The 19,899-nt window shown below is 45.0% G+C and overlaps 1 protein-coding gene across 1 annotated transcript in view; it reads left to right on the top strand.

Annotated features, from left to right (window-relative positions):
* The window catches only part of LOC139531774 (bone morphogenetic protein 7-like), a 43,123-nt gene that overhangs the window by 21,454 nt on the left and 1,770 nt on the right, over positions 1-19,899 (top strand). The window contains exons 2-6 of the mRNA XM_071328596.1: positions 275-467; positions 3,562-3,710; positions 4,097-4,294; positions 18,504-18,581; positions 19,685-19,794. Coding sequence (XP_071184697.1) covers positions 275-467; positions 3,562-3,710; positions 4,097-4,294; positions 18,504-18,581; positions 19,685-19,794 — 728 coding nt within the window. The remainder of the gene's footprint in view (positions 1-274; positions 468-3,561; positions 3,711-4,096; positions 4,295-18,503; positions 18,582-19,684; positions 19,795-19,899) is intronic.

Genomic DNA, 19,899 nt, shown 5'->3' with positions numbered 1-19,899 from the left:
TCTTACTCTGGGGAATAATTTAATACATATTTGTGGGAAAATATATTTAAAAAAAAATTATATTCTGATGATGTTTAGGCCAGCAGAGAAGGCCTTGCAGGCCCTGACGGCCCACCACTGATCAAAAGTCATCCTGCGTTCGGCTATCTCTCCTGTTCAGTTGAATCCCTAGGTTTGACTGTTGCAAGTCTCAGCCAGGTCTAACCAATGATGTTGTACCAATGATCTGATTTACAGTATGTGCGTGTATCTCTGCCCTGTGTGTGTTTGATAGTGGAGGACGATAGAGAGCTGTCGCCACACAGACGGCACCACAAGGAGTTCAAGTTCAACCTGTCCCAGATCCCAGAGGGAGAGGCTGTCACCGCCTCCGAGTTCCGCCTCTACAAGGAGTGTGTGAGCCGGACCTTCCGCAACGAGACCCTCCTGCTCAACGTCTACCAAGTGGTACAGGAGCACCCCAACAGGTAACACAGCCACACCGATAACCCCTGTATTCACTCACAGTCCAGGCTTTAGAATATGTCAATCTGGTGAGAATATGAGCATATATTCAATCCCTTTTCACAGTCAAATAGCTTGGTGCTTGCTAGTGTTATATACATGGGTTTATATCAGGGTTATCTTGTTGTCAGTTGTACTGTTTGAAAGTGCTGCAGCGATGAGATGTTATCACATATTTTTGAGGTATAGTATTTGTAAGGGCTGCTGAGTCAAAATCCTCCATAAAACACGGGCAGACCTCTATGGAATCCTCTCTCTAGTCCCCATCTGGTTGTGCTTCCAATTAGCTGTCTAACACTGGGATGACATGAACAATACAATACCAGACCCTAAGACTAAGTGAACACTGAGATATGATGTGAGACCATCCCATTCCCAAACTCCTGCTATGCCGTCCTCCTAGTCAGTCCTGAGCTTGTCCAGATGAGGGGGAAAGTATACTGTATGCAAAGGGAGGACTTAGCTACATGCACTTCTCCAGCCATTGATTACATGTTAGTGTAGCGTAGGCAGCGTCCTCTCCCGGCCTGGGAATTGATAGGGTGTTGGTGAATTTAGTCCAGGCTCCTCTCTCTGTCGCTGTGGGAGACAGACTTCCAGCTCTGGTTTTCTGCCATGTATTTTTTGTAGAATGAGGCATGACCACAACGCCTTACCGAAATAGCCTGACTTTAATAGAGTCCAAAAAAAGAGTAGCAAGGCCAAACATTTACATTGTGGCTGCTGGGAGAGACGTCCCACGCAGAGACAACGGCCAATGAGATAGCTGGAGGCTATATACTTTTTTAAACAGTGACCAATGGGAGACGATGTAAGATTATGCAGTTGTTCATTGAGGCACTTTTCAAAAGCCACAAAAAGTTGCATAATATGTCCCAAAATGCTTGTCCCATGGCTTTGTAAGATGGGGGTCTGTTCTCTGTTTTCCTCCTCATGTGTAGTGATGTAGTTGTATTATTACATTTGCCGTATACGTTTCTGGTCGTCTACAAGTCTACTAGTCCTCAATTCAATTACAGTTGTAAAGACAGTTGCTCTTTTTGCATTTTTGCTGGATTCTTCTTTTTCTCAAAGTGTTTCTATGTCTTTCATGAGGTACTTGTTTGCCACATTCCTTTATCTTTACAATAGACGGTTTGTGCTCTGCTGCCAACATTTTTATCAAAATGTTTTGATATTTCGGAGATTAAAGGGGCCAATATCTCCAATTACTGTATTATTGTAGGACAAGGTTTTACCTTGAAGCGAATTATATAGTTTGGTTCGTGGGCTCTCCGAGAAACTCGCTTTGTGCTTGCAAATCCTAAATACTTGTGTGGCTTGCAAAACACATTTGCTGACAAACAGATTAATTTGCAAGTTGTTAATGTCTTGGAAGTTATAATTGCTTTGATTATAGCTCCTAATCTTTAAAAAGCAGATGGGGTAGTGAAAGCTTGCAAGTAGGGCTGAACAGAGGTGCAACTGCATATCATTACCAAAATACATACTCTGAAGTTTCATAAAAGCCACAAGATAAGCAAAAAATATAAATACTTCCGTAAGGATTCATTTGCAGTAATGTAATGTCTCTGGTAGTTGTTCTTAAAGTCATGCAGGCGGTCTACAAACTCTGGGGTTTTCCGTTCCTCCTCCCTTGTTTACAGTTAAAAAGGCTTCTGTTATGACCCTCAGCAATAATGATAGGCTGTAGAATTATACTACAGTATTCACTTCATTGGGGTGGTTTGTTTGGCAGTACGCAAGGAATGTGAGGTCTTGCAGATAATGTGTTGATTGCAAAGAATGTGGCCTTAGTCAGTGCAAAACATGGCAGGTTAACATGCACTGGAATGTGTTTGTTTCCTTACTAAATAACATCACTACGTAGTTCCATATTCTCTCTCAACAACACCCAATATGTCAGTGCACATTTAGCATGGTGTTCTTGAGAACTGTGACGTAATTATTTTGTTTACAAGTCTTGTCACCAGTCTAAAGCTGAATGTATGTTAGAACAGTACAAGCCGGCTAAACAACAGGTTAATATGGTGCGTTTTTAACTGCATTTATTTGACAGGGCCTGTAAAGGAGATTTATTGGAACCAAAAAACACAAAACGTTGACATATGACCTTATTATTCCAGTTCATTTAAGCAGTCAATAAGAGGCTTTACAATAGGGCTTTAGTGCCACGCCCCCTGCGGCTCCCAGATGGACCCCCTGCCAGTCCACAGGCTTTAAAATGGCTGCCTCGATCAGAATGAGTCAGCACTGACCCTCCGGACCCACGCTGTGCCAAACGTGTGAACTACCTGAGGGGGGCATTGGGAACGGCCTCATATGGAAGCCCTCAGAAACACTCTCATTAATGAGCAATAACGAGGGGCTGCCGATGCATGACTGCAGGGGCATTCCCGGAACACCTGGGAGTTTGTGGGGCTTTGATGTGTGGCCTGGGGAACGCCCGGCGGACCTGCGCTGTGTCTTTACAGTAATGGGGATGGGACAGACCTCTTTTCTCTCCTTCTTCTTCTCTCTCTCTTTCATTTGGTTGTTGTTGTCTTTTGCACCTGAGACCTAGCTACAGTTATACAGTGGGGCAGGGGATGGTGGTGGGGTGATGTTACGAAGTAGAGGAATGTTATACAATGTAAAACAAAAATGTCCTATGTGGCTCAGTTGATAGAACATGCACACAAGTAAGTCGCTTTGGATAATATAATATTATATATTATTACAAAGTCAAGTGTCCCATAGTCTCTCGATGTGCAGAAGTTAATGTCAATCAGAAGCATGCCAAAAATGTATTTTACATATTTTATTTAACCAGGAAGTCCCATTGAGGTCAGAAGGCATTTTACTCATGTTTACAGTATAGGAATTAGCTATCTTAGTGTATAGTGCCAAAATCCCTGAATGGAAGCTGTAAGAACACATGAAAGTCATACTGACATGATACAGTATCTGTTATGGTAGTGTAGCAGTCTTTGATGTACATTTGTATACTTCTCTGAAGATGGGAAAGCTGCTAGCTGCCCCTCAGTCATGGCTCCTTGTTGTGAACCGTGTCCCCAGGGAAGCAGACCTGTTCCTGCTGGAGTCTCGCAGGCTGTGGGCGGCCGAGGAGGGCTGGCTGGAGTTTGACATCACGGCCACCAGTAACCTGTGGGTGATGAGTCCCCACAACAACATGGGCCTCCAGATCAGAGTGGAGACCAGCAGTGGTGAGCACAATGCTAAATTAGAAACATATGCTAACGGCTAACATTGGAAACATATGCTAATGGTTAACATTAGAAACATATGCTAACAGCTAGCATTGGAAACATGCTAACTAACTTTAGAATTTTCATCATGAAATGTAAACAGTAGTGGGCAATAATAGTGTTTTTTTGAATGTGTCATAATGCTGAAATGAAAAGGTTGATATCTTTGCAAATCAAATACATTTATTTGACACAAAACATCCATCAAAGGAAAAATACAGACATTTGTCACAAATATATCAGTAGAGTGTATGATACTCTTCCAGGTAGACTGACTACGCTCAGTGAACTGTAGCCCATTCAGTATATCCAAGTGATTGATGGCTGGCCCCTCTGGAAAACAGGGCGGAGCATTAGCTCCAAGGAGGCGGGGCTAGTTGGGCGTGACGGAGCGCTGGAGAAGCAACCCTTCATGGTGGCCTTCTTCAAAGTCAGCGAGGTGCACATCCGCACCGCCCGCTCCACCAACAAGAACCGCAACAAGAACCGCAACCGCCCCACACAGCCCCAGGAAGGAGGCTCCAGGGGCCCAAGCCCAGCAGGTGGGTCCATAGTTTGACTAACTCCCACTTAAACCCTCATACTATTGTGCCGAGTACCGACACAAACTGTACTGTGCTGGCTTGGATTTATTTTTTCTACATTGTCCTTTCCAGCGTGGTTCCAGCAATTATGGTGGATGCGTTACCAGGCTAGTTCATTACAGCTCAGTAGTGTGACAAGTATATAACAGTGTGAGGAAGGGGTTTTGCTTTGTTTTACTTGTTCGCTCAATTCAGTATGTGGAAAGTTTCTTTCGATTTGTACATATTATTCTCTATTGGAACATCAATCATAAAGTCAGCTGGGGACTTTGCAAATCAAATATGAGGAAAATGCTACTGAAATTCTATCAACACATTGCCTGTATTACTCGTGCTTCAAAAACACCATTGTTAATGTCCCTTCTGGGATGGATATAAGGCCCTCCCCCGTCACCCTTCAGCAAATCAGATCACGACTCCATTCTGCTCCTCCCTTCCCATAGGCAGAAACTCAAACAGCAGGCACCTGTGCTAAGGTCTATTAAACAATGGTCTGACCAATAGGAATCCATGCTTCAAGATTGTTTTGTTCACGCGGACAGGGATATGTTCCGGGTTGCCTCTGAGAATAACATTGACGTACAGTTGAAGTCGGAAGTTTACATACATTTTGGTTGGAGTCATTAAAATTCATTTTTCAACCACTCCACAAATTTCTTGTTAACAAACTATAGTTTTGGCAAGTCGGTTAGGACATCTACTTTGTGCATGACACAAGTAATTTTTCCAACAATTGTTTACAGACAGATTATTTCACTTATAATTCACTGTATCACAATTCCAGTGAGTCAGAAGTTTACATACACTAAGTTGACTGTGCTTTTAAACAACTTGGAAAATTCCAGAAAATGATGTCATGGCTTTAGAAGCTTCTGATAGGCTAATTGACATCATTTGAGTCAATTGGAGGTGTACCTGTGGGTGTATTTCAAGGCCTACCTTGATATCATGTGAAAACCAAAAGAAATCAGTCAAGACCTCAGAAAAAAAATGTAGACCTGGTTCATCCTCTGGTTCATCCTCCAAACGCCTGAAGGTACCACGCTCATCTGTACAAACAATATAGTACGCAAGTATAAACACCATGGGACCACGCAGCTGTCATACCGCTCCGGAAGGAGACGCATTCTGTCTCCTAGAGATCAACGTACTTTGGTGCAAAAAGTGCAACTCAGTCTCAGAACAACAGCAAAAGACCTTGTGAAGATGCTGGAGGAAACAGGTACAAATGTATCTATATCCACAGTAAAACTAGTCCTATATCGACATAACCTGAGAGGTCGCTCAGCAAGGAAGAAGCCACTGTTCCAAAACCAGCATAAAAAAGCCAGACTACGGTTTGGAACTGCACATGGGGACAAAGATCGTACTTTTTGGAGAAATGTCCTCTAGTCTGATGAAACAAAAATAGAACTGTTTGGCCATAATGACCATTGTTATGCTTGGAGGAAAAAGGGGTAGGCTTGCAAGCCGAAGAACACCATTCCAACCGTGAAGCACGGGGGTGGCAGCATGATGTTGTGAGGGTGCTTTGCTGCAGGAGAGGGACTGGTGCACTTCACAAAATAGATGGAATCATGAGGCAGGAAAATTATGTGGATATATTGAAGCAACATCTCAAGACATCAGTCAGGAAGTTAAAGCTTGGTCACAAATGGGTCTTCCAAGTGGACAATGACCCCAAACAAGTGTGGCTAAATGGCTTAAGGACAACAAAGTCAAGGTATTGGAGTGGCCATCACAAAGCCCTGACCTCAATCCCATAGAACATTTGTGGGCAGAACTGAAAAAGCGTGTGCGAGCAAGGCCCACAAACCTGACTCAGTTACACCAGCTCTGTCAGGAGGAATGGGCCAAAATTCACCCAACTTATTGTGGGAAGCTTGTGGAAGGCTACCCGAAATGTTTGACCCAAGTTAATTAAACAATTTAAAGGCAATGCTACCAAATACTAATTGAGTGTATGTAAACTTCTGACCCACTGGGAATGTGATGAAGTAAATAAAAGCTGAAAAAAATCATTCTCTCTATTATTTTTTTGACATTTCACATTCTTAAATAAAGTGTTGATTTTAACTGACCTAAGACAGGGAATTTTTACTTGGATTAAATGTCAGGAATTGTGAAAAACTGAGTTTAAATGTATTTGGCTAAGGTTTATGTAAACTTCCGACATCAACTGTATACGCTGACACGGTGACTGAGTTCATCAGGAAGTGAATAGGTAATATTGTTCCCACTGTGACTTTTAAAACCTACCCAAACCAAACACCGTGTATAGATGGCAGCATTCCTGCAAAACTGAAAGTGCGAATCACCGCATTTAACCACGGCAAGTTGACTGGGAATATGGTTGAATACAGTGCAGTTATGCACTCCATAAGGCAATCAAACAGGCAAAATGTCAGCACAGAGACAAAGTGGGGTTGCAGTTCAACGGCTCAGACACGAGACGAATGTGGCATCCCAAGCTGTGTCCTCAAAGCATGTGCAGACCAGCTGGCTGGAGTGTTTACGGATATATTCACTCTCTCCCAATCCCAGTCTGCTGTCTCCACTTGCTTCAAGATGTCCACCATTGTTCCTGTACCCAAGAAAGGAAAGGCAACTGAACTAAATGACTATCACCCCGTAGCACTCACTTCTGTCATCATGAAGTGCTTTAAGAGGCTAGTTAAGGATCATATCACCTCCACCTTACCTGACACACTAGACCCACTTCAATTTGCATACCGCTCCAATAGATCCACAGACGATGCAATCGCCTTCGCAACTGCGCACTGCCCTTTCCCATCTGGACAAGAAGAATACCTATATAAGATTGCTATTCATTGACTACAGCTCAGCATTCAACACCATAGTACCCTCCAAGATCATTATCAAGCTCGGGGCCCTCTGTCAGAACCCCGCACAGTGAAACTGGGTCCTGGACTTCCTGAAGGGTCGCCCCCAGGTGATGATGGTAGGAAACAACACCTCAACTACGCTGATCCTCAACACAGGGGCCCCACAATGGTGCGTACTCAGCCCCCTCCTGTACTCCCTGTTCACCTATGACTGCGTGGCCAGGCACGCCTCCAACTCAATCATCAAGTTTGCAGACGACACAACAGTAGTAGACCTGATTACCAACAATGACGAGACAGCCTACAGGAAGGAGGTGAGGGCCCTGACGGAGTCAACAAAACAAAGGAGCTGATTGTGGACTTCAGGATACAGCAGAGGGAGCATGGCCCCATCCACATTGACGGGGCTGCAGTGGAGGAGGTGAAAAGCTTCAAGTTCCTCGGCGTACACACCACTGACAATCTAAAATGGTCCACCCACACAGACCGTTTGGTGAGTAAGTCGCAACAGCGCCTCTTCAACCTCAGGAGGCTGAAGAAATTTGGCTTGGCCCCTAAGACGCTCACAAACTTTTACTGATGCACCATTGAGAGCATCCTGTCGGGCTGTGTTGCCGCCTGGTACGGAAACTACACAGCCCGCAACCGCAGGGCTCTCCAGAGGGTGGTTCGGTCTGCCCAACGCATCACCGGGGGCACACTGCCTGCCCTCCAGGACACCTATGGCACCCGATGTCACAGGAAGGCCAAACAGATCATTAAGGACATCGACCACCCGAGCTACAGCCTGTTCACCCGCTATCATCCAGAAGGTGAGGTCAGTACAGGTGCATCAAAGCTGCTATCTCAAGGCCATCAGACTGTTAAATAGCCGTCACTAGCCTGCTACCACACCGTTACTCAACCCTACACCTTAGAGACTGCTGCCCTATGTACATAGACATGGAATCACTGGTCACTTTAATAATGGAACACTGGTGACTTTAATAATGTTTACATACTGTTTTACTAATTTCATATGTATATACTGTATTTTAGTCAAGGCCATCCTATTAAACTATTGCTGTATATATACTATTCTATTCTACAGATATACTAAATATTCTATCCACGTACTGTCTATAATGTCTATACATCCCATCATACATATATACAGTGCATTCAGAAAGTATTCAGACCCCTTGCCTTTTTCCACATTTTGTTACGTTACAGCCTTATTCTAAAATTGATTAAATAAATGTTTTTCCTCATCAATCTACACACAATACCCCATAATGTCAAAGCGAAAACAGGTTTTTAGATTTTTTTGGCAAATTTATTACAAATATAAAACAGAAATACCTTATTTACAAACTGTAAGTATTCAAACCCTTTGCTTTGAGACTCGAAATTGAGCTTAGGTGCATCCTGCTTCCAATGATCATCCTTGAGATGTTTCTACAACTTGATTGGACTCCACCTGTGGTAAATTACATTGATTGGAAATGATTTGGAAAGGCACACATCTGTCTATATAAATTCCCACAGTTGACAGTGCATGTCAGAGCAAAAACAAAGCCATGAGGTTGAAGGAATTGTCCGTAGAGCTCCGAGACAGGATTGTGTCAATGCACAGATCTGGGGAAGGGTACCAAAAAAATTTGGCAGCATTGAAGGTTCCCATGAACACAGTGGCCTCCATCATTCTTAAATGGAAGAATTTTGGAACGACCAAGACTCTTCCTAGAGCTGGCCACCCAGCCAAACTGAGCGATCGGGGGAGAAGGGCCTTGGTCAGGGAGGTGACCAAGAACCCGATGGTCACTCTGACAGAGCTCCAGTGTTCCTCTGTGGAGATGGGAGAACCTTCTGGAACAGGGGTGGGCAACTCCAGTCCTCGAGGGCCTGATTTGTGTCACACTTTGTCTCCATCCCTAGCAAACACATCTGAGTAATCAAATAAAATCAAATGTATTCATATAGCCCTTCTTACATCAGCTGATATCTCAAAGTGCTGTACAGAAACCCAGCCTAAAACCCCAAACAGCAAGCAATGCAGGTGTAGAAGCACGGTGGCTAGGAAAAACTCCCTAGAAAGGCCAAAACCTAGGAAGAAACCTAGAGAGGAACCAGGCTATGAGGGGTGGCCAGTCCTCTTCTGGCTGTGCCGGGTGGAGATTATAACAGAACATGGCCAAGATGTTCAAATGTTCATAAATGACCAGCATGGTCAAATAATAATAATCACAGTAGTTGTCGAGGGTGCAGCAAGTCAGCACCTCAGGAGTAAATGTCAGTTGGCTTTTCATAGCCGATCATTAAGAGTATCTTTGTGGCCTCCTGCTGTCTCTAGAGAGTTGAAAACAGCAGGTCTGGGACAGGTAGCACGTCCGGTGAACAGGTCAGGGTTCCATAGCCGCAGGCAGAACAGTTGAAACTGGAGCAGCAGCACGGCCAGGTGGACTGGGGACAGCAAGGAGTCATCATGCCAGGTAGTCCTGAGGCATGGTCCTAGGGCTCAGGTCCTCCGAGAGAGAGAAAGAAAGAGAGAAAGAGAGAATTAGAGAGAGCATACTTAAATTCACACAGGACACCGGATAAGACAGGAGAAGTACTCCAGATATAACAAACTGACCCTAGCCCCCCGACACATAAACTACTGCAGCATAAATACTGGAGGCTGAGACAGGAGGGGTCAGGAGACACTGTAGCCCCATCCGATGATACCCCCGGACAGGGCCGAACAGGAAGGATATAACCCCACCCACTTTGCCAAAGCACAGCCCCCACACCAATAGAGGGATATCTTCAACCACCAACTTACCATCCTGAGACAAGGCCAAGTATAGCCCACAAAGATCTCCGCCACTGCACAACCCAAGGGGGGCGCCAACCCAGACAGGAAGATCACGTCAGTGACTCAACCCACTCAAGTGACGCACCCCTCCTAGGGACGGCATGAAAGAGCACCAGTAAGCCAGTGACTAAGCCCCTGTAATAGGGTTAGAGGCAGAGAATCCCAGTGGAGAGAGGGGAACCGGCCAGGCAGAGACAGCAAGAGCGGTTCGTTGCTCCAGAGCCTTTCCGTTCACCTTCAGACTACACTCAATCATATGACCCACTGAAGAGATTAATCTTCAGTAAAGACTTAAAAGTTGAGACCGAGTCTGCGTCTCTCACATGGGTAGGCAGACCATTCCATAAAAATGGAGCTCTACAGGAGAAAGCCCTGCCTCCAGCTGTTTGCTTAGAAATTCTAGGGACAATTAGGAGGCCTGCGTCTTGTGACCGTAGCGTACGTGTAGGTATGTACGGCAGGACCAAATCGGAAAGATAGGTAGGAGCAAGCCCATGTAATGCTTTGTAGGTTAGCAGTAAAACCTTGAAATCAGCCCTTGCCTTAACAGGAAACCAGTGTAGGGAGGCTAGCACTGGAGTAATATGATCACATTTTTTGGTTCTAGTCAGGATTCTAGCAGCCGTATTTAGCACTAACTGAAGTTTATTTAGTGCTTTATCCGGGTAGCGGGAAAGTAGAGCATTGCAGTAGTCTAACCTAGAAGTAACAAAAGCATGGATACATTTTTCTGCATCATTTTTGGACAGAAAGTTTCTGATTTTTGTAATGTTATGTAGATGGAAAAAAGCTGTCCTTGAAACAGTCTTGATATGTTCGTCAAAAGAGAGATCAGGGTCCAGAGTAACACCGAGGTCCTTCACAGTTTTATTTGAGATGACTTTACAACCATCAAGATTAATTGTCAGATTCAACAGAAGAGCTCTTTGTTTCTTGGGACCTAGAACAAGCATCTCTGTTTTGTCCGAGTTTAAAAGTAGAACGTTTGCAGCCATCCATTTCCTTATGTCTGAAACACAGACTTCTAGCGAGGGCAATTTTGGGGCTTCACCATGTTTCATTGAAATGTACAGCTGTGTGTCATCCGCATAGCAGTGAAAGTTAACATTATGTTTTCGAATGACATCCCCAAGAGGTAAAATATATAGTGAAAACAATAGTGGTCCCAAAACGGAACCTTGAGGAACACCGAAATGTACAGTTGATTTGTCAGAGGACAAACCATTCACAGAGACAAACTGATATCTTTCCGACAGATAAGATCTAAACCAGGCCAGAACTTGTCCGTGTAGACCAATTTGGGTTTCCAATCTCTCCAAAAGAATGTGGTGATCGATGGTATCAAAGGCAGCACTAAGGTCTAGGAGCACGAGGACAGATGCAGAGCCTCGGTCTGACGCCTTTAAAAGGTAATTTACCACCTTCACAAGTGCAGTCTCAGTGCTATGATGGGGTCTAAACCCAGACTGAAGCATTTCGTATACATTGTTTGTCTTCAGGAAGGCAGTGAGTTGCTGTGCAACAGCTTTTTCATTTTTTTTTGAGAGGAATGGAAGATTCGATATAGGCCGATAGTTTTTTATATTTTCTGGGTCAAGGTTTGGCTTTTTCAAGAGAGGCTTTATTACTGCCACTTTTAGTGAGTTTGGTACACATCCGGTGGATAGAGAGCCGTTTATTATGTTCAACATAGGAGGGCCAAGCACAGGAAGCAGCTCTTTCAGTAGTTTAGTTGGAATAGGGTCCAGTATGCAGCTTGAAGGTTTAGCCATGATTATTTTCATCATTGTGTCAAGAGATATAGTACTAAAACACTTGGGTGTCTCTTGATCCTAGGTCCTGGCAGAGTTGTGCAGACTCAGGATAGCTGAGCTTTGGAGGAATACGCAGATTTAAAGAGGAGTCCGTAATTTGCTTTCTAATGATAATGATCTTTTCCTCAAAGAAGTTCATGAATGTATTACTGCTGAAGTGAAAGCCATCCTCACTTGGGGAATACTGCTTTTTAGTTAGCTTTGCGACAGTATCAAAAAGAAATTTAGGATTGTTCTTATTTTCATCAATTAAGTTGGAAAAATAGGATGATCGAGCAGCAGTGAGGGCTCTTCGATACTACACGGTACTGTCTTTCCAAGCTAGTCGGAAGACTTCCAGTTTGGTGTGGCGCCATTTCCGTTCCAATTTTCTGGAAGCTTGCTTCAGAGCTCGGGTATTTTCTGTATACCAGGGAGCTAGTTTCTTATGACAAATGATTAATCAAATTGCATTCTAAACTGAAGATCATGATCAGGTGATTATTGGAGTCAGGTGTGTTAGCTGGTGCTGTGGCAAAACTGTGTCACCAATCAGGCCTTCGAGGACTGGAAATGCCCACCCCTGTTCTAGAAGGACAACCATCTCTGCAGCACTCCACCAATCAGGCTTTTATGGTAGAGTGGCCAGTCCGAAGCCCCTCCTCAGTAAAAAGCATATGACAGCCCACTTGGAGTTTACCAAAAGGCACCTAAAGAACTCTGACCATGAGAAACAAGATTCTCTGGTCTGATGAAACCAAGATTGAACTCTTTGGCCTGAATGCCAAGCGTCATATCTGGAGGAAACCTGGCACCATCCCTATGGTGAAGCATGGTGGTGGCAGCATCATGCTGTGTGGATGTTTTTCAGCGGCAGGGACTGGGAGACTAGTCAGGATCGAGGGAAAGCTGAACGGAGCAAAGTACAGAGAGATCCTGCGCCAGAGTGCTCAGGACCTCAGACTGGGGTGATGGTTAATCTTCCAACAGGACAATGACCCTAAGCACACAGCCAGCACAACGGACAAGTCTCTGAATGTCCTTGAGCGGCCCAGCCAGAGACCGGACTTGAACCTGATCTAACATCTCTGGAAAGACCTGAAATAGCTGTGCAACGACGCTGTCCATCCAACCTGACAGAGCTTGAGAGGATCTGCAGAGAAGAATGGGAGAAACTCCCTAAATACAGGTGAGCCAAGCTTGTAGCGTCATACCCACAAAGACTCGAGGCTGTAATTGCTGCCAATGGTGCTTCAACAAAGTACTGAGTAAAGGGTCTGAATACTTATGTAAATGTGATATTTCCGTTTTTTTATTTTTTTATTATACATTTGCAAACATTTCTAAGAACACGTTTTTGCTTTGTCAATCTGGGGTGTTGTGTGTAGATTGATGAGGGGCAAAAAAAATGTTGTACATTTTATAATAAGGCTGTAACGTAACAATATGTGGAAAAAGTCAAGGGGTCTGAATACTTTCCCGAATGCACTATAATTGTACTCCTGACTCTGACATTGCTCGTCCTAATATTTATATATTTCTTAATTCCATTATTTTACTTTTAGATCTGTGTGTATAGTTATTGTTGTGAATTGTTAAATATTATTGCTGGAGCTAGGAACACAAGCATTTCACTACACCCGCAATAACATCGGCTAAATATGTGTATGCGACCAAAACATTTAAATTTTATTTGAATCAAACCCAACTGCACCGTACAATTACCCCACAACATCACACCTTACACTCACACAAAGCACAAGACAATATCCAAACATCTGCACGCCAAGCAGGGAAGCTCTTGAAGTACCGAATTTCAATGTAATATGGTGAGTTGTGCTGTCATTGATGGGGACATCGGAAAAAATAGAGTCCGAGAGATGGAAACTATCCCTAGCTGCATGACCTCATCATTTGAGAGTGCACTTTACAGTACCTGCCCTCTGCCCCCTCTTCGTACTTAGCGGCTGATGTTATGAACAGGTATGCAGGCAAATTAAATCAGGCTCTAATCCGGCTACTCATCAGCCATCATCCCCTGGCTCCGTCATAACACTAGCATAACGTTAGCCTTTGCTGAACATAAAGCTGGCCCTGTGAGGAGGGATGCCAGTGCTTTTACAGCAGGAAGAGCTGCGGTTCAGAGGGCTTTGTGACTAATATCTACCTGATCCCAGCACTAATTTGACAGATGAGGCTCAGGCTAATACTAAGCCCTTATGGCTAGGGTCACGGGGTCAGCTACTCAGCTTCGTAACCGTCAACGTTACAATAGTAGCTCAAGTGATTTTCCTCACCACCTCAGTTTCACGTCATCTGTTTTGATGGCGATACCATCCAAAGGCTAGAGGTGTTGTTGGATGATGTTAATTGGAGTTCTACAGTTTTTTTCCTTTTCTGGAACACATCATAGTTCATCTTTATTTAACCAGGATAGTCCACTCAACAACAATTCTCATTGTTATCATGGGAGTCTGAAGTTATTAGTTTGTGGTTCCATCTCTGTAGTTCATCACACCAATCATTCTGGAAAGAATCTGCCATATCTGCTTTGCTGTAGAGTCTAGAGTTCTAGACATTACATTATGGCCGTGCTCTTCTCAGTAGTGCAGTGTCCATCAGATAAAAACCCTCAGAACAGAGCAGGACAGAGGAGAACGGAACAGGACAGGCTCCCAGAACAGGCTCCCAGAACAGTCTCCCAGAACGGAACAGAACAGGCTCCCAGAACGGAACAGAACAGGCTCCCAGAACGGAACAGAACAGACTCCCAGACCAGTCTGCTGGTGCTCAAGCTAATGAGGACAATCTGTTGAACCAACGTGTCCTGAAGGATTGGACTTTAAGTAACCCAAAACATCAATCCCTCGGCCTCGCCACTTGGGATGTCTGGAGCGTAAATATTTAGATCCCGCGCAGGAAGTTGCGAGTCCCTTGCGACAGCAAGTGGCGATGATCAGCAGACTTGTGAGACATATGGTTCCAATACCGCATCACTCACTCACTTCACAGGCTCTGAGGAAGAGAGGAAGGATGGATGGATAAAGGGAGCATCCTTCTTCTGTGCTGCTCTGAGGGAGAAACAAATAGGGACAGTGCCTCATTGTTTTGCATCTGATGGGACCACCATCGCCCCGTCTTTACAGTTTCCGATTCATATTAACAAATCAATGTAGCTACACACCAGAATAATAGTATGCTTAATGCTTAAGAACACAACAGCCAAGTCATGAGCTCTGTTCCAACATCTACACTAGCATGCCACTTAAAATACATGCCCAATATATTGCTTCATTCTAAGTGGTATGCTAGTATGGATATTGGCAAATAGCCATGGGCTCATCATGTAGGTGTCTTGGCGTTAGTTAGCCTACAATAACACGAGCAGAAAACCCTATCCGACAAATGAAATCACACCTACATACTGAGTTCCTTTGAGAGGGGAAGTTTGTACAGTAACTGTACGCTTGGAAATGAAAGAGAGCGAGAGAAAAATAAAGAACAGTACGACACCTTTAAAGGTAATTTGGGGTTTGGGGCGGTAATGGAAGCCGTGCTTGGCCCTTTAACGACCATCCAGGAGGAGTATCACTGCAGCCTAGCCGGTCGTGGCCCCAGACTTGTCCCAGACCTGTCCCAGACCTGTCATTACCCAGGCCAGTCATTAGCCGCTCGCTAAAAGACTGACCAAGTTAACAGTATTGCTTAAAGAATTCTAATAACACGGCGCTGTCCAGCTGTGTGTTTTCATCTCTGCCTCTCCTCCTCCAGTCTCCCTTTGTTTACTGTTGGTGTAATTAGACATTGGCGAGCTCTGCAGAGGGTTTAATAACCTCCCTGATGAAAGACAGGAAGAAAGATAAACTTCAGTGGAAGAGGGAGGGAGGGAGAAAAAACCCGGCATGGACACAGACAACAGTCACATTCTCTTTTAAGTCTTCATGGGAGTTTGAAGAAGCTAGCCCGTTCTCTCTCTCTTTAGGAAAACCTTGTTCTTTTGGGAACGCCGCGGCCTATTAGCCCATCGTTCCATCACCGCCTCTCGACAGGCACAGCTTGTGTAATTGCTACTGTAAAAAGGGGCAGTTTTGAAAATGGCCTCTTTTTTTTTTCTTGAGAAAGTTTCGGGAATAAACCATGGAATTACTGTGTTCAGTTCCGGAGATTGAGGCTTTTGGTGGAAGGAACCCATTTAATGTTGTACATGCTTCACTTCCCCCCCGGCAACAGTGTAGGGATCATTTTGTAATTGGCTCCATTGACTTCTATATTTTTGGAATGACAAGGGATAAATGTTATTTATCGACTTTTCCCTTGTCAGCACCTTTAGCCCAACTGTTTTAAGGCCCTTTTGAATTGTAGTCTATAGTAATAAGGAAGCCAGGTTTTTCAGGTTAGAAGCGTATGAAAGCCCCTTGGGATCCATGCTCAGCGGTAACTGTGGTGGATTTACATTTTACAGGCAGGAAGGGGAGAGGTGGTTTATGGGTACCAAAACTCTGGCCTTTACACTCACTCAATGAAAGTCAACAGTATATATCTGCTTGACTGTAAATACTGATGGTTATAAAGACAGAGAGGTGCAAGGAAACAAGGTGTATGTGTATTCCTGTCTATTAGAGTGTATCTGTGTGTGTGCCTGCATGCATGTATACACTTACAGAAAGTATGTTTCAGAGCATGGTGTATTTATTTACTTTAGTGTGTGTATTCAACCTTCAGAATAACTTTTCCACCTGGTCACCCAAGTCCTCTGGTCCCCTTAGCCCTTTCAGACATTGTCCTGTTACATGTCAAACTGTACCAGGGTGCTTGTTAAAGCAACTGCCCAGGGCAGGGGGGGTTTCAGTGACACGGTCCCCACCCTGTGATTTGGCTGGGAGCTGAATGTCTGGGCCGTAAAACAGGGCCATCGGGGCCTGTGTGTGTGGAGGCAGGTAGCTAGGTCACACCATGCCATGTGAGAGGAACACTAGCCCCAGGGGACAGGGGTTAAGTACCCTCTCGAAACTGTCTCCAGGACCTCAGTGAGAGGCAGATTTATCTCTGTAAATATTTACCTTGCAGAGGCACAGCCGAGGTGGCGGGGAACCCAGACTGGCCCGGGGGCTGACGGGCTAGGCAGGCAGGCTGACCCAGAGGCTATGGCCGCCCTGCACTGCGTTAGGACAGATCCTGTAGCTACACCCCTCCTCTATCGCCCCCATAGCTACACAAACCATCAGTAGACACCCAGTGAACACGCACATGCACGCACACACGCACACACACACACACACACACACACACACACACACACACACACACACACACACACACACACACACACACACACACACACACACACACACACACACACACACACACACACACAGGAAAGAACACGGGAAACACCTGAGTGTCTCCGACGGTAACAGCCAGGATGACCTCTCAACCCTGACCTTATTACCAGATGCCACCTTTTCTGTTTTCCAACCTCGGCGTGAGTTAACCCCCCAGTCAGGTGACTGCTGCACTTATGTTGAAGTGTTTCCTGTTCCAATGGGAAGCGAGCGGCGGGTATTTTTAATTGCCATGTTTCAGGGCAACTCTCTCTCTCTCTCTCTGCTCACCTTGGGTCGTCATTGGGAGCAGGCACACTTGTCTGGGCTTGTTATGTTTATGTGAATTCAATCTAATTAGTAATTACATCATGTCATTACAGTTATGAATCCAAATTATGGCTCTCTAATAACAACAGCTGAGTGGGTCGGCTGAAAACAAAACAAATAAAAGCGTTCATTTTGGCGGCCTGGTAGGAGCCTGCACTGTGTAGATTCCGATTTATCAATGCAAGCGAGCAGAGTGGAGCCACTTGGTCATAACACAGTACAGTAAGGGCAATGAGTTAGTTCAACTCACCACTCCACACCCAGCTAACTAAATAAACTGGTTTAATGACTGGGTCCTGGTCTCCAGGGGGGAACAGACAGGGCAGGAGGGGGTCTGTGAGTGACTCGTCCCTGTCCCCCATTACTTTGACACACACACACACACAAACAAAGAGATGGTCCTCTCTGCCACCCCTGATGCCCACCTGGGCCCCAGACTGTATGGCATATAGCCTGGCATGGTTTGCCCACTGTTGGCTTTAAGGGAGCTCCTACAGCAGGAAGTAATGCCACTCTGTGCTGATATCATAGCTCTCCTCACACTCTCTCTGTTTAGTAGGAGAGGGGGACGAACGCAACAACAAAAAATCAGCAGGTGGACTCTCAACGTCGTCAGTGGAAAGTCTGAGTCGACCGTTTTGACTTCAGAACGCCGGCCAGTGCCAGCAATGACCTTCCCCTCTGAAACACCATACCTGTGGTTGACACCCGCTGAGTCGCTAACTCTGTGACTCTGCGGCTGGGTGGGAAGAGAGGGAGATAATTAAAACAAACTGCGGAGAGAGGAGGGCAGTTATATACATGTTTGTCATCGGCGTCCGACCCAATGCGCCCAAAAGCCGACCAATTCAATTTGGCAAGGTTTCAAATTAATTTATCTTCAAGTGAATGTGAGGCACATAAAATAATCCATTACACAAATGAACCCATGTTACTGTGAACTGGTGTAACACCCATATACGTGTCATACTACCCAATATGATATAAGACAGCGGAGGAATATGATTCAACCCTGACTTCTACTTCTTTCTTCCCATTTAGAATACAACAGCAGTGACCAGAAGACAGCCTGTAGGAGACATGAGCTCTACGTCAGCTTCCGGGAGCTGGGCTGGCAGGGAAGGATCAAATACCCCCCCCCCCCCCCAGTAATTGCAGTGACACACTGGTGGACTACATTACCCATAATGTCCCATTTGTTCAGAGTAAAGAGAGTTCAATACGATACAGACATGAGTCAAACATCACAGGTCAAAGAGAAGGCCATTGAAGACTAGGGTTGCAAAAATATGGTAACTTCCCAAAATGCCCTGGTTTTTCTAGAAAACCTGGAATCATCAGGAGGGAATAAACAGGAAATCCGGAATCCTCCAATCATGATTTCTGGGAAAACCTGGGAATTTGGAGAAATTTACCAGATTGTTGCAACCCTAGTGAAGACATTTGGTAGGTGAAAGCAAACCAACAAGCAGGCTTTTGTACCGATTTAAAAACCTTTTAAAGAAGCATTTATAGGCATTTGGTAAGAGCTTAAGTGGCCTGTGAACTCTGTCAGGTCACTGGGTGTGTTGGGTAACAGGGGCCGCGAACAGTTAATGGAGGGGAAAACATGCAGCCACCTACGTCCTGCAAAACAATCAACCCCCTGTTAAGACAGCACTGACATCTAGAGGGAAGGTGCCAACACACACACACACACACACACACACACACACACACACACACACACACACACACACACACACACACACACACACACACACACACACACACACACACACACACACACACACACACACACACACACACACACACACACACACACACACACACACACACACACACACACACACACACACACACACAGTACATAGGCCTATACACACACACACGGAGAGAGAGACTGTAGCAACCAGCCTGCTGCCTGAGTGATTCCACAGGCACTTGTACATTTCTGCACTGATCTGTCCTAGGAGACCCAGTTGAGACTGAAGGTTGTGAAGTAGGACGCTACAGTCCAAAGTGCTTTAGACCTTATGCGAGTATAAATGCCCTCTGACAATGCTGCGGCTGAACTGGCACTGTTTTACTGAACTGGATATTGTACCCATTAAAACACACAGTACCTTTTTGCCACAGGATTCCGTTTCCAGAGTCTTCAGAACACATTGTAGACCAGAGTTTATCCATATTAAATGTATTCCTCTTGTGATTGTATCAGGACTGGATCATTGCACCTGAGGGCTACGCAGCCAACTACTGTGACGGAGAGTGCTCCTTCCCCCTCAACGCCCATATGAATGCCACCAACCATGCCATTGTGCAGACACTGGTGAGCACTCCAAGAATTGAGCTAATACGTTGCTAATAAAGAGCTATATCCTAATTTCATTCATCCTAATTTTCATGGAACCTGAATTTTCTTGCAAATCTCCCA

This window comes from Salvelinus alpinus, chromosome 10, assembly GCF_045679555.1.
Source record: "Salvelinus alpinus chromosome 10, SLU_Salpinus.1, whole genome shotgun sequence".
Taxonomy (NCBI): Eukaryota; Metazoa; Chordata; class Actinopteri; order Salmoniformes; family Salmonidae; genus Salvelinus; species Salvelinus alpinus.
The sequence above is the reverse complement of the archived record's forward strand: the minus strand, read 5'-3'. Positions and strand labels throughout refer to the sequence as shown.